A 24,968-nucleotide genomic window follows, 5' to 3' on the forward strand; every position below is an offset into this window, starting at 1 on the left:
TGACCTTGTGAGGTCCCTTTCAGACCTATTTTCCTATGATCCTGCATTTGATAGGCTCCTTTTTTATATATATATAATTAAATAACTTATTTATAAGGCAACTGAAGTTTTGGGGGTATAAGACCCAAGGAGCCCATCTAAACTAGGATAAAGTAATCTTTATGGGACTACCAGTCACCACATGTTATAAAGTAGTTACAGTGTCAGACTAAAGGAACATTGCTTAGCGTGCTCTCTCTAATGCAATGACAAATACCAGAAAAATAAAGAGTTTAAATTTTATATAAGCCTTTATTTACAACTTGTTTAACAACTGTACACTTTTCTGTCGCCTTGGAAGCATTATTGTTTTTGACTGGGAAAAAAAGCATTATTAAACATTTCATTTCTAATGACCATTACCTTGTATCTTTTTGTCTATATACAGATATGTATATTAATACCACTACCATGACAATCTGGTAGTTACAGAATAAGAATTCATAGGTGAACTGAAAAAGGGAAATGAATGCTTTGACACTCTAGAAATCCATCTCTTACAGAAATATATCACTGGCAATTTCACAAACAGTTATTTTGGTAACTGGTCAACACCTAATTTAGGACAGTCAAACAAGCTGCTACTGAGAAAAAAAAGTCTCCTACGCAGCACACATTAAGTTAGTATACTGGAAACATGCTTGAGATCACTTAGGTCTGACAGAAATTTGCAGTCACTCCATGATAAAGATACTTAGATAACTTAATTAAAATGAACAGTCAGCATGTTTACTGGAAGTTACCAGTTTCATATGACACTTCTCTATTGGAATTAAGGGACTCAAATAGCAGTGTCAAGCTAGACACTTTTGAGGAAGAGATTAAAATGCCTGGGGCCTGGAAAGCAACTCTGATGAGAAACTTTTGACGTGCACAGCCAGACTGCAGTAATGAGGAACAGCTCCCATACACCGATATAGCTGTTACTCCAACAGACTACACATGGCCCCTCCACCTACTACTCACACATCCTGCTGCAGTGAGGAAAGCAGGCATGTCTACACAATCAGTCCTAAACACTTACCAAGAGAACCATGGTTAAGACTTAAAGGTCAAATACTAGGCTCAAGGGATTATTCACTGCACCTTCCAGAACTGCCAGGCCCAGCACTGCTGTCTATCATGACCAGATCCCTGAGGCCAGAACACCCCCATTCCTCCCCCAACAGAATAGCTAAGTGGTATTGTCTGTACCCCATGCCCTGACCTCTCCCTCCAGCTCCAGTCTGGCTCAGCTGGACTTAGAGGGTTGCGAGGGGCATGGCTCCATGTTCTCAGTGACAATGGTGGCAGTTCTTCCTGGCTGGATGACTTGGGCTAGCATCAGCCAGAGCCCCCAGGATTCAGGAACTTCTGGTGGGGCATTCAAGAGTGGGGATGGGCAGCAGGAGTCAGGCTACTACCTCTCCCCCAGCAAGAGAGAGCAAGGAACACAGTATGGGACTCCATGCCTGACTTTTCTGCCACAGGACAATGGACAACTGCTACTGGGGCAGAAGCAGGGACATGTGCCACAGAGGGAAGGCAGCAGAGTGACACATCTTCTGAGTCCCTTTTTACCTCAATATTCCTGCAGCAGGTGCAGGCTTGCTCAAGTGTCTGTCCCATGACTGCGCACACACAGCACGCACTGAGTCCTAGGGTTGCCTGGGACTTGCACATGAATACCAGGGGCAGCACGTGGGCCAAGGTCCTTGATGAACCTGGAGCTGGGGTCGCTTGAGAATAGGACTTCTGCTCCCTCCCAACAGTGTTACAGTACTCAGTATCGCAAACTTTCTTGAGACCTTTTTGCAAATTCTATGGCTTGAAAGCCAGCCCCTACCTCTGGGAGGTTAGATAGTAGGCAAATTAACCTAGCATTCAACAGTATTTCAGATGTATCTCCTCATGTTTTGTATCTTACCGGTACTGTTCATCCACGTACAAAATGAAAATACAGTAGTATAAATATGTGGAAATTTTAAACTTTAAATAAAGAGCATTTAAAATTAATATTGGCAGAACAAAGCATTTTGAGTTATACTGTCTATATACTGCTAATCTTAGAGCAATATTTCATGGTACAAAAAAAAACAAACAAAAAAAACAGGCATGCTAGTGCAATTTGGAAATGAAATAACTAAGACTGGGATACGAACAAACAGTACAGGTAAAGTATAAATAAGGCAAATAATAAGCTGGCAAGGACATTTTGCATAATACTGAGAGTCAGAAAGTGTCGACTGCTTCTCAATTAGTTACCTCCATTCATGTTCCTTTCTAGATTTGTTTGACAATTGTACACAAAGAAAAGTGTTTCTGAAAGAAACTGACAACACACCTAAATGTAGAGAGAAAATACAACAGCCACAAACTACTGTGTATATACATTAAGTAGGCAACATTTGTAAATAAAATATTGCATGATAGCTTGATGGGGTGTGGCATTTATCAGAGGAACTTTGCTTGAAACATGGGTTGGCTAAGCACCACTTCAAAAGCATTTTCTCTTGGGAGAAATTTTCTTGGCTTTATTTGAATGTTAAAAAAACCCAAAGTGAATCCTTTTAAAGGCCCAGGTGCTTTAAAATAGCAACAGTAATTGAAAAGTGCATTTATGACCTCATTAAGACTACATGTTTTATAGCGCAGCACAGGAAAAAGCATTGCAGGAAGTTTATATGTTAATACTGTTAATTAGAAATAAGTAGTGAAAGTGGATAGACTGAAAGTAAAATGGAGCGCTGAAAGGGCTACATCAATGTGCCAAATGCCTTCTCTGAACTTCTGAATACTGGGTTTTTTTCCTCCAGCAGTCTCACAAGGAGACTTTCTTTGGGGAAGGAAGGGAAGAAGAGGGAGACAGCAAAACTACTCCCCTGGATGGCAAGCTTCTTTGCAAGTGGATCTCTCTCTTTGCAATCAGATGCCCATGAGTCTTAAGTGGTGGAACTGGTTAAGTTTGGGTTATGCAGTCTGGACAGAAAAGCAAGTCATGCACTGAACAGTCCCTGTTTGATAAATAATGCTGCAGGTCATGCAATCACATCACTGCAAATAAAAAAATAAAAGAAGAAAGTTAAAAAGCAGCAAACATTTCATTACCATTATAATATGAGAACAGAACAGGTATTTTCAAAGCAGTTTAAAAGCAAGCCTGTCTTTAGCTGCACGTCTGCTGGCTCCAGGGAAACATTTCCTTTTGGGCTTCAACTATAAGCTTCTTAAGGTAACTAGAGGAATCAACAGAATGAATAATGTGCTAAGCACTGAACAAGGGAACAAACGTGATTCTTGTAGGATGTCCAAACTAAGACAAATCCAAACTTTAACACCAGACTGAACGACTTAACCCAACATCTTGCTCAGAATGCCTCCTAAACCATACACAGTGCACAAAATTATACAAAGTTAGCCTCCACATGCCTCACTCATTCCTGCTACCTGTAGTGGTCATTAAAACACATTTCCTGAAGGAAAAGGTGCCTCTCCAATACTAGGAGTTGTAATCAACCAGAAAGGCAATGGGAGTTGTCCTCTCACCAATTCTGATACATGAGAACTTTTTAAACACTGGTCACAAGATAAAAATATTAGGCTGCTTGCAGGCGTGAAAAAAACAAACAGTACTTTACTTTCAGCTTGGTGCACCCCTGCACCAAGTGCAACACATACCCAGTCGAGACATTAGTTTGACCCAGCTTGCCCAACATCTGTATAGACTGGGTATTTCAGCGGGGATTTTTGGTGTTTTTATCCGACAGCTGACTGAATCAGTTATTAGATAAAAGCACCAAAAAGTTCTGCTGGAGCACCCGATCTATACAGATACTGGGGAGGCAGATCAAACTAACATGATGCCTCTTCCAGTAAAGCTGTGTTTTGTTCAGTTTTTTCCCCATGTCTGTCAGCAGCCTCCATGATTAGGGGGTTCAGTATTAAACAGTTGTGTTTGATACCTAACTACATAGCAGTCTTGCATTCATTTTACACTGACAGCCTTTGGGCATCTCAAAACCTTCTTAAAAAAATCAAATTGAATTCTTCCTGAGAAAATACATAGGACTAAGAAATTCCAGAATATTTCCATCACAGTGTAAGGAGAAAAATAGTTTCATTGGAAGGACTTTGCATCCCATGAATTTTCATCTCACTCCCCCTAGTCATAGTCAATTCTAAACATGTCTTGTGGCAAGAGATACTGGATTGAATTTACTAGAGAAAATATTACATTAAGATAATACTTGCAAAATTTAGAACTAAACATGTCTGTCTGATTGATGATTTAATTCTGCAGAAGCCAAAAGTAAACCATTTAACTCAAGTTGGTTACAGATAATAGTACCCTTCCAAGCCCCAAACTGGCTTTACTGTCCTTTTTTTTCCATCCTTGCCCTCCACACCTAGAGAGAAGAGGTTGTATCTGGTGAAATGTCATAAAAAATGCATAAAATGAACATACACAAAGCATAATCCTGATAAAACCTATATGGAGCGATGTAGGCTTGCTTTGTGTGCGTTATTCACTCCAGCACTGCTAAGTGAGCATGCACAAAGTGATGCAATGTTTGGAAATAATACTAGAAAAATTTAGTCCTGAAAATTTTAAGCAGACAACTTTCTTTGGGTATATGTGATTAGACCAACTAAATAGTTGTAAAAATTGTTGGTCTAATAAAAGATATCACATTTACCCAACAAACCTGTGTCCTTAGACCAATATGGCTACAACCAGCACTCCTGAAAATGTTAAACGTTCAAGTTAAGTAAGATTGCATAGGTTGGTTTAAACAAACAGCCTGTTCTTTGCTCTCACCTGCATGTGAGATGCTTGTACAAGAGAACTGGTGAAGTCCACAGCTAACATAATTTAATAGAACAGATGTGAAAATTTACCCTTGAAGTTGTTAGTGAAAGACCTTCAAAAACTTCCCTGATTCTGCAAAGCTGAATAGGACTCTTCAGGATGTACCAAATGCCCTATGATTCTACAAGGAAGGCTTTAAGTGCTCTTCTGACGAGAAAAGTTCACATGGCAATACTGGAAACGAACCCATTCATTTATTCTTCCAGGAATCACTGCCACAGCAGAGGTTCCTCCCCCTCCCCCTCCGCAAAAAAGTTAGCAAACCACTTGCTACTAAAGCATCATTTTATAAGCTGGAATAAATGCAATATAGAGGGGCAGTTCTGCAGTTGGTGTAAGCTGTCATTGCTCCAGTGACTTCATCAGAGCACTGACAAGATACCCCAGCAGAGGGATCTACCTAGAGAGAAGATTCACTTCCCTGTCCACATCCAGGTCTCTCCTCCATACCGCCGCCCCTCAACCCCCAGTCTAGTTTCAAACAACTGCGGTGACAGTATTTCACAACTTCCCTGGGGGTTGATCCATAGGGAGATATCCCCCACGGACATCCAGTGTAGAGTTTTCCATTGCTCTATTTAATCTTATTCTCTGTATCTAACTCTCCTTATACTATATCCATCTCTGTAGTTTTTACATCTCTTGTCCACCTCAGCTGCAGCATCAGTTGGGAAGAAAAGATGGCCTACAGCCCTTCCCCCAAATCTTTCCTATCTAGTCATGATCAGCAATGTTGGATGTATCTACCCATGTTTTTCTTCTTAATTCAAGCACCATTTATAAGTTAGCATTAAAGCAAAATAGATGTGTAGTTCCTTCTAGCTTTTAGCTAAGCAAATCCCTCACCAACATTTTATATGGTCTTTGCTGAAACTCCTTCAGTGTAACATGTTTCCGGCTGGTACTGAGTCCAGAACAGCACACAGCATATTAGTGAGCCATGGTGAGAAGAAGTAGCCTTAACATTTACTTCACAATTTCATGAAACCTTCATACATTTTGTTTGGGATGGTAACTTAATCTGCTAATTTGCTGATGACAGTGATTATTATTATTACTTTGATTTTCCTACATATATTCCATTGCAAAGGATTCGAGTTACATTTGCACTCCCTGTGCCACACTGCATTCATTACTCTTCGCAGCTTCTGTTTACTTGTAAAAATATTTGCTGTGATATCAGATTCAAAATTGCGATAATTTCTAACCCTGTCATGCTTGCAATGGGTCTTCATAGTGAAGAGAAATCAACAAGGCTCTACAGATAAATTCTAGGCAAGCACTTTGAACTGTGCAACACTCATTCCTGCAAGAAAGTGGCTCCAAACCTGTTGAGTGAGAGTACGTCCAATAATGGCTATAAGAATGGCAATATAAAAGCAAAAAGCAGCGCAAAGGGCACATTTTTAACTGTTGGGAAGATGGAACCAGGCACTTCACATCTACTTGAAACCTGAGCTTTCACCTTCTGCTCCTGTTCAGAAGTTGCTCCAGTCCTTCACTGAAGAACATGTCTATGCTTAACAATACGTGCTGTTGCTACAAAGGGCATGTGTTTTTAAAGTCCTGTTTTACCCCCCAGTACTTCCATTTTGTCTGAGCAGTGCTTTACGCTGCTGCCTCTCTGACATGTTAGACAACCAGCTCAGCAGCAAGCCAAGATTACTGGGATCACAGTAATCAAACAGCTTCAAATAGTGGAATCAGCATGTAGTACTAGCAACTCTCCAGGGAGCTGTGCTATCTTCATCAGTTCTCTAAGTGGCTTTGCATACACAACAAGCAGTGACACAGATCATTGACTTTGTCAGCAGCAACCAGGCTACAGAACCACTTTGGAGCAACTGCATTACTTGAACAAGCATTTACCAACAGAAGGTGAACTCCTGGTTCCAATGGGATCAATAGCAAATGTCCATTGCCTTCAGTAGGTTCAGGATTTCACCTAGAGCATTTACCATGAGCTTTTTCTGATGTCAGCTGTGTTTGGATTAGTTTGACAAGCTGCCTTGAATCTGTTGTTCACTGTTAGTTTTACGTCTCTTGTCCACCTCAGCTGCAGCATCAGTTGGGAAGAAAAGATGGACTACAGCCCTTCCCCCAAATCTTTCCTAGCTAGTCACGATCAGCAATGTTGGATATATCTACCCATTTTTTTTTTCTTAATTCAAGCACCATTTATAAGTTAGCATTAAAGCAAAAATAGATGTGTGGTTCCTTCTAGCTTTTAGCTAAGCAAATCCCTCACCAACCTTTTATACGGTCTTTTCTGAAACTCCTTCAGTTTAACATGTTTCCGGCACTCTACCCAATGAAATGGTAGAGCTGGTTGCAAAGAAGACAGCTCTGGAGAGTCACCATGTCAGGTTTAAAGTCTGCGAGACTGGCATGGCTGAAATGACAACTCCACTGTTCTGGAGACAAGAGGAATGCCTCTTGGCAGGGTTTCTCAATCCATCAGGTAGGTGATAGTCCAAATTAATTTAAAAAATGTAGCAGCCACGAGGGCCGACTCATTTGGTATTCTGCTTCATGCCATTCACAAAAAATACTAAGGAACACACTTCTCCAGAGAGTTTATACCCGAAAAGCCTCCCAGAATGATGTTGCTTTTCGTTTCCTCTGCTGAGGAAAGAAGTTTTTAATTGTCAAAGTCACTGACAAACATCTGTTGTCTTCCTGGACAGGGAAGAAATGTCTTCTGCTCATAACTGAGGACTTTCAGTGTCAAGCGCTCACCAGAGCCAACCAGGACCTCTAGGAAGCCTTCAAGTTTCCTGAGAACAGCACACAGCTGCTGCCAAAATAGTTTAACACTTTTTGCTTGGATTTCTTTTTTCAGGGAAGATGGCGAGGGGTTAGTCTTTTTGGTAAAGAAGTGGTTGGGTATTTTTAACTCAACCAGAATTTACCCCTTGTGCTGCACAGAGCTCACACACTAGACTCTGCCAAATGTCTCCTTTTTATTTGGGAGAGGCACTAAGCAGGAAAGTAATTTTGTTCACCGTCCTGATGCATGCAGGGAAGCATACAAGGCCTGTCCAGAACCAGTCTCAAGGCAGTATTAATCAAATCTCTCACATCGGATTCACCTTTTCATTTTTAAGGGAAAACACACATAATATTTCACCTAAAACTAAAGCAAGTGCAATTATTTCAAGAAAGGGTTTTTGAAAGCTATTTTCCATCGAGCACAAATGAGTTCATTTTAAGACCATGCTGAGAACACACTGAAAATATGACTGTATTTGCACATCTTTCAAATTCTTATTTAGTTAGATTCATATTTAACTAAATTAGTAGACAAACTTGGGAGACAAAACTTCCCTACTGAAAATTTTGGAATTATTTTCATCTGCAAGTAGTTTTTGGCAGCTCATAATGGAAAGGAAGAGCCTGACAGACAAAAATGGCAATATAGCTTTAAATATGCTTGGGTTCCTTTCTAGGAACGTTGTATTCCTTATTTAGAAACATTAAATTTACTTATAAAAATGATTAACACTGGCTACTTTACACAAAGTACTTACAAGTTAGGATGACCAGTGTGGCCTCTACAAAAGACTAAAAAGACTTCGCAAAAACTTTGTACTCATTTTGTTATATGGAGTTCATGAAATTTTTCTTCAGCATTTTGTTTCTTAACACAAAATACAGCAAAACAAATACTAGTTTATGGAGCTAACGAGAGTCCTAAACTGCCTTTTATGCTGTTAGGATAAGCAGCTGTTGTAGTGCAAATACAACTCTCTTACCTAAACCTGCAGGCACAGAACAGAGGGCAGACCACCTCTATAAATATTTTAATCTCTACACGCATAACATCATAAAACAATTCTTTCTATATGATGGGTTTTTGTACTGTAGGAAAAATCAAGATCAAGATGAATTTTTAAGCATATATTTTAATGCATATTTTTAACTTGGAGTAGTTTTAAACAGTTAGTTTTCAATCAAAAGTTCAGATTAAAATATAACTTGGGATACTTACAAAAACGAACATAAGCTATATTTAATGGGGTTTATTGAAAGTAAAAATAATTAGACACTAGATTGTATGCACAACGAAGGGCAAGGATTTTTTTTCTCTCTCAAGGTAAAATTGTCACAAGGTGTACACAGACTAAGTAAGCTTCCCTAGGAGTAAATATATTATGTCCAATACTGACAGGCATTATAGGTTGAGCAACTTCAACTCACCAAGAAGTTAGTGGGCTTAGGGTAAGCAGAATCATGCAAAAAGTGCTCAGCACTTCGCAAGACTGGGTCCTAACCTAACATTAACCACGAAAGCCAGTCACCTGTCTCACTGACCAAAGGGAAGGCATTACAAAAATGGTGAGACACGTAATTAGACAACTACCTGTTAAAAATAAGTACAACAAATGACACAGCCAGTTTTCGACAAAGTCAGCAACAAACTTGCCTCAAGGCACTGATACCATTTATAAGGCAATTGATATAATTATCTTCCAAATCAGTGTTTTAGAAGTAAGTTTTTTAGTGGTGGATGACAATTTGAGCACAGTAATATCAATAGTATTCAGCTGGGCCTCAGTCCATAATGTCTTGTTACAGAATTACACCACTTTAAAATAAATGCCTTTGTTTAAACCAATGAAGCAGTAGCATATTCAACCACTCCAAATATTTCTTAATTTGTTTTTGAATCAACCTGACAAAGAAGAGTGGGGAAAAATATCTGAACAACAATCACCTCTGTCAACAAACAGCAGAGGATACTGGTGAATAAATAAAGCAGATGTGAAACGTTTTAAGGGAAGATGAACTAAAGAAGAGGCTCCCAAATCATCCCACTTCCCAACTGATGCCAAGTGCCAAAAACAGGAGAGACTTCTGCTCATAAAAGAACCAACTCATTTTTGTACCAGAAGCATCCAATACTGGGTGCCATGGGCTGTTGCTATGGGGCACCAATGCCAGTGCCTAGGTCTTTCTGCAGCCAACATGGTTTTCAACAGCTTCATACAGTAATTCTGCATTTCTGTTAACTGTTTTCAGAGATTTTAACCACAGATTACTACACAGTCAAAAGGAAACTAATTCCCTTTAAACAAAGCATCTCATAAAGGATGGTAACGTAGGTAGGCACAAATATACCATTTGTGACAGGAAATGTATGTTTGCAATAATAACCTATGTGAGGCTTTAGGTAAGAGATGAGGGCATCATATACAGTAAAAAGACTCCATTATTATACAGCAACTCTTCTAGATGTTTTCAAAATTTTGGCAAATTTAAAATGGCAAAGAGAGAAAGAGAGAGAGGAAGACTCCAAAAATAAGAGCAAATGGTATTAAAACAATGAGATACCATACTGAAACCCTTCCTGAACTGAAGAACAACTGTGGTAACAAGGCGGGGGGGGAGGGGAGAGAGAGAGAGAGAGAGGGAGAAGATGCTGGTTGAGTTTCCTGAAATGTTGTCACGTGCAACAGAAGTATGCCTGGATCACAGGGTAGTTTCCTTTCTAAAGGCAAGGTTTTTCTACCTTGCTGTAGCTGGCTGGACGTGTCCAGGGTACGATCTCCTTGTGCTGGTGGCTTGCCTTTGTCTAGCCAGGAAGGACTGTCCTGAGCCTGTACTAGCCAGTCTATCTTCTGCTGCTTTTTTATGCAGAGTCATTCCCTAGGAATAAACAGAAACTCATTAGTGAACCTACTGTGCCTGTACACAGTGCTATACTTATGGGAGATGTGGTCTGTACATCCGAAAGTCTGTAAAACTAGTAAGTCAGAATTACAAAACAGAAAACTTAGGCTCCCTCTTCCATGAAGTGATACTTCTGTCTTTGTGGCTTGAAATCATCTTGCTTTTTAACACTGTAAGCTTATGCTTAATTTATCATAATCATAATCTCCTTCAGCATTTGACAGTTACTTAATTTATGACAAGGGTGTTTAGAAAATACAGGTATGCACTCTTTCCCAGTAATCACTTTACATACAAGTCAGTGGTTGCTAAGGTTTTCTACCCAATGAACCATCATAACCCTCAAACTCTCTCATGACCAGCCTGTCCCCTCTCCTTTAAAATTTTAATTGAAGGGGGAAGAAAGTGAATGTGCATCATGTTCTTAGGGATTATTGGTGGTCTACAGCTCAAAGGCTGGGTACCCTGCAATGGGTTATATGTAATTAAAAGTAAATGCATCCACCCTTCAGAATGCACACAGAAAAATGTGTTTCAAAACAGTATACGTTAAATAAATGAAAAAAGGTTCACAATACATGCCACAAAAACAACACAGCTTAAGGTTTTTAATCCTTGTATTTTTGGAATTCCTTACCATATTGTACCAGGCACTAACAATAAACTTCTCCTCCATTTCTCTTTGACTCTTCGTTTTCTCATATTCTTTCTAGTAAAGAAAAATTACCACAAGTTGAAAGCTGTTTGGTAAAAGTGGATGGTAAATATTAGAAAGATAGTCTCTGTGTTCACTCAAAATGCCTAGTTAAAACAGAAAAGTCACCTAGAAAAGGTGATGGGGAAACGGGCAGATTATTACCTCTAATGAATGGAACATTCGGTCACGTTCCTGCAGTTGATTCTTCAGAGCCTGTATCTCAGGAGCTGCACCCTGGTTCTGCTTAGGATCTAAAGTTCGGATAACCTGCAAGAGGTAAACACCACAGTGTAAGTGGATGCCCCGAAGTGGATCTCTCAAAGCACTTCTAAATTAAATAAAAGGTGCCAGGAGCCAAAGGATTATAAACAGGGATCCAGGTTTTCCTTTTGCCACAGAAAAACACAGATTTTCACATTTAAAGGAGAAAATCATGGATACCACGGGTTTCCTGTTGTAGGCTGGCAAAGTTCCAGCCTGCAAAGGGCTGCAAGGACCAAGATGCACATGGCCAGCAATACAGCCAGGGCACGGTGGAAAGCAGCTCCCCCAACTGCCTGCAGGTAAGTCTATAAGGGGGAGAGGGGGGCAGAAGTGACGCATGGGGAGGAGGGACAGACTCAGGCAGCCACAGCAAAGGAGGGAGTGGGGCAGGGTTGGGGGAGCCACCCAGCCACAGTGGGAATGCATGGCCATGGGGCCTGGCTGGGGGAGTGGGACGGAACCACAGGTGGCTCATCTGGGGAGTGGCGGGGGGCTCACTCCCCCATGCTGTGCACTTCGGGGACAAGGGCATGTGCCCCCCACCTAGATTTGTGCATGGAGCAAGGGAAGATGCGGGCTGCCTGCTGCAGGCTTGGGGTTCCCCACCCTGCTGCCCTCCACCCAGGAGCCTCTGTGGCCCAGTGGGCAGGACCCAGCTCAGGAAGGTAGAGCAGGGCGGGGAGGTTCAGTACTGCTACTGCTGCTGCTGGGAGCCCTGTGCCAGCTGCACGGCCAAGGTGAGGCATGCCCTGCCTGTCTAGCAGCAGCAGAGAGGCATAACTCCATGTCACACGCTGCCTCCCTCATTGCTGTTGGGCAGGCAGAGGGTACTTTGCCATGGCAGTGCAGCTTGTGTGGGGTTCCTGGAGGTGGCAGTGGCTGCAGCAGTCAGCCTCCCTGCCCTCTCCCACAAGGTCTCACCTGCTGGGCCACAGAGGCCCCTGGGGGGAGGGTAGCAGGGCAGGGAGCCCCAAGCCTGTGGTGAGCAGCCCGCATCCTCCCCCACCCCCACAGACTCTGCTCAGCTACACTCCAGCTGTGCCACCTGTGGGTGGTGGTGGTGGAAGGGTCTCCACACTCTGCCCCAGCTGCAGCAGCCACCAGGTCCCATAGCCCTGGCAGCTGGGGGCTCCCTCTGGCAGAGCTGGAGGGGTAGAGCAGGTGGCTGTGGGTTGGGAGTGAGGGACACTGGAATGACTGCTGGGAGACGGCATAACTTGGGAGTGAGGGGCAACAGCAGGGGCAGGGCACCAACAGATCAGGGCTGCTCAGTGCCACAAAGCGGGGGGGAGGGGGAGATGCAGAGGCAACAACAGTGACAGTTAGATCCATGTCTTGGTGAGGGCAGGAGGAGCTCTTATTTTCCATGATAAAAAACCAAAAATCAAATACCAAAATACTGACTGAGGCACTGGCAGGTTTCCAAATTGCTTTAAATTTGTAACTATATCAAAACATTGTGTTCAACTGATACATACATACACACACACACACACACACACACACACACACACGAGCGAGAGAGGTTTTATTTTAATTGTGGAAAAATGCAGATTTGGGGGTTTCAAATCAGAGAACTTTGGATTTTTTTTTTATCAGAGAATTTGGTACTTTTAAACTGAGAAAACAAGGATCCCTGAATATAACCATGCAAGACAGGTCTCAGGCACATTAAACTTAATGGTTCAAAGAAACTGAACAGAATTCGAGAAGAACATGCTGTTCTGAGAAGATGAATCCTTTAATCCAATCTTCCCCCTCATGCTAGGGCAGTGGTAGCAAATACCCTTCCACAGCCCAAATCCCTTAGGCAGGATAATATAAAGTCTACTACTGAACATAACAGCAACTGTTCTCTGCTGCATACCAAGAGCCTCCATCAAAACAAAGCTATCAGGGGAAGAAAGTAAAAGCTTATAGGCTTGAGAAACTACAGAAGCACAGAGAACAAGTTTTCCCTCTCAACCTTCACTGTCACAGTGTTAGGGTGTGGAGCATATTTCCCTGCAGGCTTCACTTCATTGCTAAGGTGCATTTGCAGTCACTATTTTCTTCTCAACTCCTGACCCTGAACTCAAGGACTCCTTCTCTCTGGAAAGGAATGGCAGAAACTGGCTTTGAGCTGCTACACTGGTTTCCCCTGGCAGCCCTGCTGCAGTGAAGAACTGGGACCCCAAGGGGATGCACAACAGATAAAGATCCCATCATTAAAGTTTGAAGGGGAGATACAGCTATCCAGCTTGATTTTTATATGGCACATAGTCCAGCGGCATCGGAATGTCTTCTACAATTGCAAGAAGAGAGTGAGTGAGAGTTTTAAAAAACGAGTGGGGCAAGACCAATTAAATTTTTTCCTCATTTCTTTCTTTCATTAATTTCTATTTCAGAACCCTGCACAGCTAATGAGGATAGAGTGATGTCAGGTAATGAAATGTCAAATAGGATATACTGGAACAAAATGATCATTTAAAATTTAAATAGGTCACCTCTACCGGGTGGTATTCACCCAAGATCTCTTAAGGAGATTAATTATTAAAAGTGTCTATTGAGCTGTTAAGAAAGCATATATTTTGTTGGTAAACCTAGCTGCTGCACTGGTGAGTAGTAATCATCATACCCATCTTGATAAAAGACCTTGGAAAATATTAGGGAATGACCATTGGCCTCCAAAAGGGTAAATTAGTTGAAAAATAAATTGAAGAAGGTGCATCATATGCGCCTAGATTGATATATAAACTGGATAAGCTTTACATAAAGGGAAACCATACCTCTCTACACCTATTAGAATGTTTTCAGGGACAACCAGTGGCATAACAGATAAGAGAAAAAGTGACAAATATCATTTGTTTGAACGCTGCAAAAACTTTTGGCATCCTTCACAAGGAGCAAATGTGGAAACTATGAAGTTACAAGAAGATGAGTAATAATGTTCTATAAAGGTCTAGGAGCTCATTTAATGGGTTCTAAAATTCTATCTACTTGGAAGAAACTTTGTCATCATCACAAACAGATCAGTGAAAACACATAAGGATATATGAAAGACTAAGAGTAAAAACATCAAAACACCAGTACATCCCCACACCCTAAATACTATGGTCAGTTATAGCCACTTGATTTCAAAAAAGACATAGGAAAGAGTGTAAAAAAAAAAAAGTCAAGAATAGAACATGATTAGAAGCAAGGGATAAGTAAAAGGTGATATAATGTGGGATTATATAAAAAGTTAATGGGTATACATGAACTCTGAAGGTAATGCCTGAAGCATACAGCAGAAAGGTCAAATATCTGATCTACAAGCTGAATTCAGCCCCAGAGCCCTTGAGGCTCTTAGAGGGGCCAGAAATTCAGGAGTGGTCCTGTTTCAGAAGGTGAGTCTAGATCTGGTCTGTGAGGCTCCTTGCAGTCTGAATTTGGCCAAGGGGGCTAGGTGAGTTTAACAATCTTGGTACAGAGCTCAGAAAGATTAAAAAAAAATGATTACTGTATTTACTTGAATATAAGATGATCCTGAACAAAAGACGAACCTCCCCCACCCAGTAATTAGATTTTATATAAGGAAAATTTATAAATGTGTTACAATTTTCCAGGTGTAGAAACTAATTATTGGAGTTCTATCTTGATTTTGTCTTCCTCTCACTACTACAGCAGGGAAATTAATTTGGGGGGAAGGAAGAGCAGCAGGCATCCCCTGTGCTCTCTGCTCCCCTAATTTCTTCACCCTGCAGCCACTTCCTGCCCTCCCTGTCAGACCCTGCTTTCCCTGAGCACATGGAAGGGAGGGAAAATCATTGATAACATAACATTTATACTTGTTTTAAAATGAGGCCTTCTGTCTGTTTCAGGTTTATCTGTGCTTGCTTTGAGCTGAGTGCACCTGTCCCTTTAAGGTTCATCTGTGCTACTTCTTGGGGTGGTAGACTCCTTTTCCTTCCTCACTCGCACCTAATCCAGACTGTTAATAAATATAATTAAAAAAGAGAGTCACTAAGATATGTGGGCAGGGGAGAAAGTTTTCACTAGAACAGAACCCAGCGGAAAGAAACAATCAAGAATTGACTTTGTGCTTGTATCAAAAGAAATAGGGATAAGGAAGAAAGAAACCATACACGTGGCTTTTAGTGATCACTGGATGCTGAAGGTAGAAATGAGTGTTGCTGAGAGTCCCATGAAAGGGAAGGGACCATGGACATTAAGTGTGTGACTATTACAAGACAGCGAGATATGTCAAGCATATACAAGACAGTATGAGGGGTGGATATTTTAGGAGTACCAGCGAATGGTGGATGATGCTGAGAAGAGAATGGGAGACTTCTTCAGGGAGGAAGGCTGAAGATGCATGGGGGGAAAACATAAAAGAGCTAAGAGAGCTGCAAAGAAAGATACAGGAGCTGCTACAGGAAACTGCAATAAGACGACAGGTATGAAAAGAGACAGAAGAAAAAAGGTAAGAGCTAGAAACCTGGTTTAAAAGAAAGACGAGAGAGAAAATGTTCTCAGCACAAGCACCCTGGATGGGAGAAAACAAAGAGCGGTCCCAATACTTTTTGCCGAGAGTGAAAGTGGCAAAGGGAGGGCTTAAAGCAGTGCACAAAAGTGGTGGTGTCTGGGTGGAAAAGCAGGTGAAAGGGCTGGAGACAAGATTTTATGAAGAGCTACACCAGAAGAAGGAAACAGACAGGAAGATGATGATGATGGATTTCTTGGAAAAGACTGAAGAGAAAGTAGAGGAGGAGGAAGCAAAGAAGATGAAAGAGAAGATAATCTTAAAGGAAGTGGAGGAACATTTTAAAATCTTTAAAAGAGGGAAATCACCAGGAGCAAACAGACCGCCTAGGAAATTTTACAAGAAGTTTTGGGCATGCATAGGGAATGATATAGTGGAAGTGTTCAAGGAAATAGCAGAAACAGGAGAAGCAGGGAAAGATTTTACAAGAGGCATTGTGATCTTACTCTTTAAGAAAAGGGAGAAGGAACTCTTGAAAAACTGGAGATCAATTATGCTCCTTAAAATGGACTATAAATTAAGGGCTAAGATGCATTGAGGACGAGGAAAAACCTCCAGAAGATAATACATGAAGACCAAGTATGTACAGTCCTAGGCAAGAGGATCTCTGAAGTGATGGAAGTCATCAGAGATGCACTGTCCCACATCCGAGAGAGAAAAACAACAGTTATAGCAAACCTAGATTTAGAAAAACCATCTGACAAAGTGCATCGAGACTGCATATTCAAACTGCTAAGAAAAAGCAGGGTTCCCAGAGAAATTAATAGGCTGGATAAGGTTACTGTACAGAGCAGCAGACCAAATTAATGGGCACCTAAGCCGGGCCTTTAAAATCCATACAGGGATGAGACAAGGATGCCCCCTGTTACCAGTACTATTTGAGTAGCAAGGAACCGTCAGCACAAAGAATAAGAGAAGACAAGGTCATAAATGGAGTAAAAATATCAGAAGGGGGTGTGGTAAAATGCCTACTATACATGTATAGACAAGGTCATTTGGGTAAACCAGATTTACCCAAAAAACCTTGTTTGCCTATGCCCTTAGACAAATACAGCTACAACCTACACCCCTTCTATAAATGAATGGCATAAATATAGTAGTTAGAGATAGACTTTCAATGGAAAGGACGTTAAAGCATACAGCAGGGTATGGGGAAGTGATGGGAGCTAAACTAAATAGATCCAAAGGCACAATAATGGGAGTGGGGAACTGGAGGGACTTGGAGAAGTTGGGCCTTCAAAAAGGAGAGGGAGAAATCAGAGTGCTACGAATCTCAATGGATGCCAAAGGGAAGGTAATACGGCGTGGGAAAAGGCGATGGCAAAGCTATAGCAAATACACTGTTCTTTGCCAGAAAAGTGGCAGCATTACACATCCTCGTTAATTAGCAAGGAGTCAGGGGAGGGGCACTCTGAAGCGCTTTGGGTTAGAGTACAAGGCAGTCAAGGGGAAAGGGACTTAACGGTGGGAGTCTACTACAGACCTCCCAACCAGGGAGAAGAGCTTGACCAGGAATTCTTGGGCCAGCTCACAGAGGTAGTGAAGGCTAAGGATGTGGTAGTCACGGGGGACCTGAACTTCCCAGACATCTGCTGGGAAGAACAGTCAGCCAGGTCTGAACGCTCACGTAGGTTCTTGCCCAGAGTGCAGGACCTCCACCTAACCCAGGAGGTGCACAGCCCCACCTTGTTGGACCTGGTGCTGGCCATGGGTGATGACCTGGTGAGGGGGCTGCGGGTGCTCAACCACCTGGGCGACAGCGATCATCGCCTGCTGGAATTCACCATCCAGCACAAGGTGGCAAAGGCATGCAGTAAGGCAGCGGCCCTAGATTTTAGGAGGGCAGACTTCAACGAGCTAAGGAGGATAGTTGGAGAAGCGCTGAGGTCCCGGAGGGGAGGGGAGCCAGGTGTCCAAGGAGAGTGGTCACTCCTTAAGGAGACGATCCTCCAAGCCCAAAGGAAGGTAATCCCAACAAGGATCAAAGGGAGCAGGAGAGCACACAAGCCTCCGTGGCTCACCAAAAGCATCCGGGAATGTCTCCTTGCTAAAAAGGAGGCTTACACCCAATGGAAAGAAGGGGTCATCACCAAGGAGGGCTATTCTGTAGTTGCTCGGGGATGTAGGGGGGTAGTTAGGAAGGCCAAGGCAGGGATGGAACTGGGACTAGCTTCCCAGATTAAGGACAATAAGAAGTCCTTTTTTAAATACATAGGGGGTAAAAAGAAGGTCCCGGGTAATGTGGGGCCCTTGCAGGATGCGATGGGAAACTTGGTCGTCACACCAGACGGCAAAGCTAACATGTTTAATGATTTCTTTGCCTCCGTTTTCCCAGGTAGGGACCAGAACAGCCACCTCCCTGCTGGGCCCCCCTCGGGCCCCGGGGGAGGCACACCTGGGCCATGGGTTAGCGAGGATTTAGTGAGGGAGCTTCTGGAGGGGTTGGACGTAGTCAAGTCAGCCGGCCCAGATGATCTCCACCCTAGAGTTCTAAAGGAACTGGCCGAGGTCATTGCAAGTCCCCTGGCACGGCTTTACAAGCACTCGTGGTGCTCTGGTGAGGTACCGGAGGACTGGAAGAGGGCCAATGTGGTCCCCATCTTCAAAAAAGGCAGGAAGGAGGACCCGGGAAACTATAGGCCAGTTAGTCTTACTTTGATCCTAGGCAAGCTGTTCGAGAAAATTATGCTGGCACACATCCAGGAGGGGCCAGCAGGGTACTGCATGCTTAGGGGCAACCAACATGGGTTCATCAGTGGCAGGTCCTGTCAGACCAACCTGGTGGCCTTTTACGATCAGCTCACCAGATCATTAGATGCAGGGATAGCAGTGGATATAGTCTTCCTGGACTTCCGGAAGGCTTTTGACACTGTCTCTCACCCCGTTCTCATTAAGAAACTGGGGGGCTGTGGTATCGACACCCACACAGTCACATGGGTCGCCAACTGGCTGGAGGGCGCACCCAGAGGGTGGTAGTGGATGGGTCCTTCTCAACCTGGAAAGACGTGGGCAGTGGGGTCCCCCAGGGCTCGGTCCGCGGGCCCGCACTTTTCAACATCTTCATAAGTGATTTGGATGAGGGGGTAAAAAGCACCCTGTTCAAATTTGCTGATGACACTAAGATGTGGGAGGACGCGGGCACACTGGAAGGATGCAACAGGCTACAATCAGACCTAGACAGGTTACAGAGGTGGGCGGACGAGAATAGGATGGGTTTCAACACAGACAAGTGCAAGGTGATGCACCTCGGGAGGAACAACCGGCACCATACCTACAGATTGGGGAACTCCCCTCTTGTCAGTATGGAGGCGGAAAGGGATCTGGGAGTCATCATTGACTCCAAGATGAACATGGGCCTGCAGTGTGGGGAGGCAGTTAGGAAGGCGAACCCTACCCTGTCACGCATCCACAGATGCATCTCAAGCAGGTCCAAAGGGGTGATGCTCCCCCTCTATGTGGCACTGGTCAGGCCACAGCTGGAGTATTGCGTCCAGTTCTGGGCGCCACACTTCAAGAGGGATGTCGACAGCATGGAGAGGGTCCAGAGGAGGGCCACTCGTATGATCAGGGGACAACAGGGCAGGCCCTATGAGGAGAGGCTACGGGACCTGAATCTGTTCAGCCTCCACAAGAGAAGGCTGAGGGGGGATCTTGTGGCCTGTTATAAACTAGTCAGGGGGGATCAGCAGGCATTGGGGGAGTCCCTGTTCCCCCGAGCACCACCAGGAGTGACCAGGAATAACGGTCACAAGCTGGCAGAGGGTAGGTTTAGGTTAGCTATCAGGAGGCGCTACTTCACGGTCAGGGCAGCTAGGGTCTGGAACCAGCTTCCAAGAGAAGTGGTGCTGGCTTCTACCCTGGGGGTGTTTAAGATGAGGTTAGATGAACATCTTGCTGGGGTCATTTGACCCCAGTATTCTTTTCTGCCATGGCAGGGGGTCGGACTAGATGATCTGCTCAGGTCCCTTCCGACCCTAGAAACTATGAATTTAAGGCTATGCTACTGCTGACTGTTCTATATATGGGAATTGTATTCCCACTGACATGACGGCAGATAGCAAAAGTACAGAGGGAAATATGCATGTTCTTCTGAAATGCCAGAAGAGAAAGCTGAAGTGTATGAAGCAAGAGAGATGGGGGCTCCTGGACTCGTGATTGTTCATCTATGTGAAATTTGCAGGCGAGATATACAAAGCGTTAGTAATGGAGGGAGAGGGGAAAGCAGCATATATCACCCAATTTCACACAGCTACAATTTTGAGGAAACAGGGAGTAAGTAAGACCTCTGTGAAGAGACCATGGGCATGGCAACTGCCAATTCATTACATCAGGATGGAAGGTTTCATGCAGAGGTATAAAATAGGAAAGGTAGGGCTGGAGGTCCTGAAGGATCATAAAAAACTGATGATAGCAATAAGGGAGAGAGACAGTATGGCACCAGAGGGAAACTTCACAGGGTAAGTGAAGAAGGTGTGGGGAGCAGTGGCAGGTAAAAAGGGGAACATGCTTACCTACCATGGGTTGTAAGAAATATCTTGCCAGTGAGAGAAGTATGACACAGATGGGACTTGACAAACTCATCAAGGTGCCCAAGAGAGAGGTGTGGGGAAGAAGAAATGGTAGGATGTGTTTTGGGAGTGTACATAGTCATTTGAGCCTAGTTTTTCATTTAAGCCCAGTTTTTCTCCTGCCCAGGCAGGGGGTTGGACTTGACGATCTACAAGGTCCCTTCCGACCCTACTTCTATGATATGCAAAGGGGGCGTGAGAAAGGGTCTGCCACTTTGAGTGTCTCCAAAATAAACCTGTTTTTAGCACAGGAGATGGTACTATAGGGATTCGCACCAAAGGGACTGGAGGAAATGTTATTAAGGATTTTATTAGCATGTGTTAACATTAGTTTATGGCAAGTAAGAAACCTCTGGATGTTTAGGGGTTGGCTTTCACTGAGAGTGCCTGAAACTGGGGCTGCATGAACTGAAATACTACATTGATCTGGACAAGGAAGAGATTGGGGAGGAAGAGGTGGAGAAGAAGTGCAGGAAAATGGATTGGGCACACTTGTTTCACTAAAGCAGCAGAGAGGGTTGATGGGAGGGTTAGAGAGTTTCAGGTGGTTACTGAAGTAACAGTTCTTTCATGGGGTTTTGTATGAAGAAAAAAAGAGTCCTGTAAGGGTTTGTTTTTTATGGGAACTTGATGCATGTTGTTTAAGGGTTTAAAATATGTACCTGTATGTTTTTGATAGGTAGTTCTTTCTGTGCTATTATGTCTTGGTAAAACAAGGATGTTCAATATGTGTAGCTTTGTAAATGTAGTGATGTGTGCTTTTAATAAAAATTGTAAAAAAAAAAAAGTTTTTCATAGGCATCTTTTGGCTAAGATCAAGAATTCTGGCATCAAGGGGAGGGTGTCAGGGCTGGTTCTGGCCCTTCTGGTGTCAACCTGGTATTGTAGTACCTCCAGGCCTGGTGCCAGTTCCCTCTTTGGGGAGCAACTGCCCATTTTGTTTTTTTTTGTTGTAAGGGCCACTCATATATACACACAAAAAAAGAAGGTTCCCATCAGCATGTCTGCCCAATGTGAGCCACGCTCAGTGTCGGCTGCATTTAATCAACTTCACAGATGTTTTCCATACCTGAGCACATGCTACTGTGGCAGCAGTTTAATGATCAACAATGTATTTAATAAAATTTCATTATATGCAAATATAGGACTGTTCTCCCATTCTGACTGTGGAAGAACCTCATCTTGTATTCAAGTAAATACAGTAGCTATTTATAGAACCACTAAGGAACTCATCTAAAACTAGAGCAGATAATACGCATTTAGAATGGTCAAAATGCAGTCTATATTAGAGTGGTTTACTGATACAGGAACACCAGCCTTCTAAAGCACTCCTAGAATGGATACAGATGTGCTTTGTACCCATAACGTAAAATTGCACTGAACCCCTAGCAAAGGAAGCAATATTGGTACTTGTTCAAGCAAACTACGCTTTTGCAACCACTTTTGCAGGGCCTCTGTGACCAGAGGGTGAGAAGGTACATTCTGCAGCCGCAGTTTTTAGTCTCAGAAATCCCATATGCAGTGCAGATATCATATATATATATATATATATATATATATATATATATATATATATATATAGGTACAGCTTGTTTTGGTCAGTGATCATGCGCAGGATGGTGGTTTTACTGACACAAAGCACAGTGCTTCTTTTGCTGAAGCAATAAGTTACTGCCAAGTTAGCTTTCATTTATTGCGGGGCAAGAGCCTACGCACAGGCACATACAGTTCCTGCTTTCATTTACTTTATGGTAACCCATTTGTGTGTTAGCCAGGGGACTATTAGGACTGAAAAATACAAGCCCCATGGCCTTCCTCTACTGTGCTGCAAAGCACTGTTGAATCTGCTATTTATTTTTATTACTGTGGAAAGAGGGCAAGATGCAGCAGAAATGATCAGCTTTGAGCACGCCACACTTACACTTTTAGCCTTTTCCAAGTACTTTTTGTATCGCTCCTCCATTTGCTTCATTTCTTCCTCTTTTTTCCGCAATGCTTCCTGTAATTCTTCAATTTTGAGTGCTGCACACAGAGGTAGAAAAACCCCACATTTCAGAAAAAACACATTATGGATACATATACTTTAATACTGTGCGTTTCACATATTTAATCCCATAGTTAGTATTTATTTTTTCAGTTAAGAAAAGCCCCAGTCAGGATAGAAAAATATTCTGATGCAGAAGATACAATCAATAGCTCAGGTACACATGTGGGGAGAAAGGAGTCTACTCAATTCCCCTGTAATAAAACCATTTAGTCAATGGAGCTTAATGTTTCAGAAGCTGGGGAGGGGAAGCAGGGGGCAGATGCTTTTGACACAGCTGCACCACAGGTCACCACTTCCAGTATGGGAAGGAAGGTGGCTGCTACATGTCAGAGACAGAGGAAGGAGAAAGGCAGGGAGGGCTTCAAAGGGGATCATCATAATGGAGTAGGCCAAGGAAGGGGACATGCCAGGCTGAGTTGCTTGCCACTGATCCCCTGTGCTATAGATTAGATCCAGTCAATCCAGAGGCTGGATCTGGCCCACAGGCTATAGGTTAAGCAGCACTGTGTTAAAAAAAATTAGCTTGTAGACCAGTGATTCTCAACCCAGCTGGGGGCCACTGCTGCCACCACCACGGTACTGCCCTGTGTGCCTCTTCAGGAGGCATGTTGGAGCCAAACTGAGAAGCAGGTGCAGCAAAAAGGATCACCTGCTTACATTACAGAGACAAGTGCAACATTTTCTGCTGCTGTTCTTCCTGGTTTGGCTCCAGCAAGCCTCCTGAAAACAGAGACACATGGGGCACTTTCACTCTTTAGGAGCAGCAGCCTGGAGCTGAATGCTGTTGCAATCAGGTAGAACTGCCCTGCATGCCTCTGTTTCCAGGAGGTATGCTGGGGCCAAACCAGAAAGAGGTGCAGCAGAAATGGGGCACATAGGCTTGCCTTTCTGCTGCAGTTGCTTTGCAGTTCAGCTCTGGAATGCTTCCTGAAAAAAATGGAGGTGTGCAGGGCAGTTCTATCTGCTCCATACACCTCAGTTTCCAGAAGACACTGTGCAGGGTTGGACTGGGAAGGGATACAGCAAAATCATAGAACCATCCGTAGAGACCAGTCTTTAGTAGCAACTAGTGTGTTGATTTTAGTTAAGCAGGAAAAGGAGGGTGAGCCAGTTAAAAAATTAGGCTCTGTCCCTGCTCTATGCAGCCATAATTCTGGATGGATACATTTTTTCATTCTGTCTCTGAAAAATAAGTTGCATATAATTTTCTGGGGCAGTTTTATATGAGAAAATATGGTAATAGCAAAATACTATTTAGTCATTTATAAATGGGTTTTAGTGTATGGCTGTGACAATCAAAATGGCCTGATTGTCCAAAGCCACATTTTTTTGACTAACCAAAAATAAAATACAATAATGCCTTTAAACATTTACACTCCATTAACTTAAAAGTTATACGGATTTTTTTTGTTAAAGACCCTCCCCTACATGCAAAAGATTAAAAAAATGAAACAAAACATGAGTTCTGATGTAGGAAAACTCACAGCTGTTGTTATATCTTGGTTCTAAATCTTCAATAATAGCTCTTTTCTTCTGTAGTTCATTGTTAGCTTCATGGAGCTTTTCACTGTTGCAAATTACAAAAGCATACATTATTTTTCTAACACTCTTTTCCAGGTAAAATAAAAGTCAAACAATGAGAAAATCCAGGTGCTACATTTCTGAGAGATTACAGCACAGCTTACTTTTGGCAATGAGGCATGACAGCAAATGACAAGTGGCTTCAATGTCCCAAGAATGGAAATGTTTAAAAAAAACAGAAGAAAAGGAATTTCTATAGATGATCAGTTATAACATTAAAGAGCTCAATTAGCTGTCCATAAATCTACAATTATTTCATAATTTATAATCAATTGCACAAAGCATGCTTGAAATGAATGATTCGGATAGCTGTGATATTGAGGAAGACTGGCTTAAAACCCCCAAAGCGAACGAGGCCACACCTTTTGTAAGCCAGTTAAACAAGTAATCAGATCTTTAGATAACTACTGCCATTCGGAAAAGTGTAAAATCAACAGAAGTGCATAAATAGTAAAACAAAAGGGTCACACTCACTAAAATGTTATCTTTTATTCCATAATGTATACTAAAAAGTAAACAATATTGTTCAAATTAAAATGGTTCCTTCAGCGCAATATTAATTTTTCCTCTCGGTTTAAGTTTTATAAAAAAGTTTAAATCCTAAGGCCATAAATGGTGGGTTTTTTTACAACTGTTTTTCTTTGGCGAAGCATTTTGGTAGGAAATGCAAATAATGCTTGAATAATAGACTCAAATATTCCTGGGCTGTTTGCATTTCTTTTCCTTATAGATCTTCCAAATACATT

General features: G+C 42.7%; 1 protein-coding gene across 1 annotated transcript in view; it reads right to left on the minus strand.

Moving 5' to 3' along the window:
- Nucleotides 1-271: 271 nt before the first annotated feature.
- Nucleotides 272-24,968, minus strand: part of HOOK3 (hook microtubule tethering protein 3) — a 129,908-nt gene continuing 105,211 nt past the window's right edge. The window contains exons 18-22 of the mRNA XM_090038949.1: nt 24,126-24,208; nt 22,516-22,616; nt 11,421-11,525; nt 11,199-11,270; nt 272-10,537 (exon numbers count right to left, since the gene is read on the minus strand). Of these exons, the coding sequence (XP_089895075.1) occupies nt 10,397-10,537; nt 11,199-11,270; nt 11,421-11,525; nt 22,516-22,616; nt 24,126-24,208 (502 nt within the window). The 3' untranslated portion in view covers nt 272-10,396. The remainder of the gene's footprint in view (nt 10,538-11,198; nt 11,271-11,420; nt 11,526-22,515; nt 22,617-24,125; nt 24,209-24,968) is intronic.

The sequence above is a fragment of the Crocodylus siamensis genome, chromosome 3, assembly GCF_052110815.1.
Source record: "Crocodylus siamensis isolate JL-2025a chromosome 3, ASM5211081v1, whole genome shotgun sequence".
In the NCBI taxonomy this organism is placed as follows: domain Eukaryota; kingdom Metazoa; phylum Chordata; order Crocodylia; family Crocodylidae; genus Crocodylus; species Crocodylus siamensis.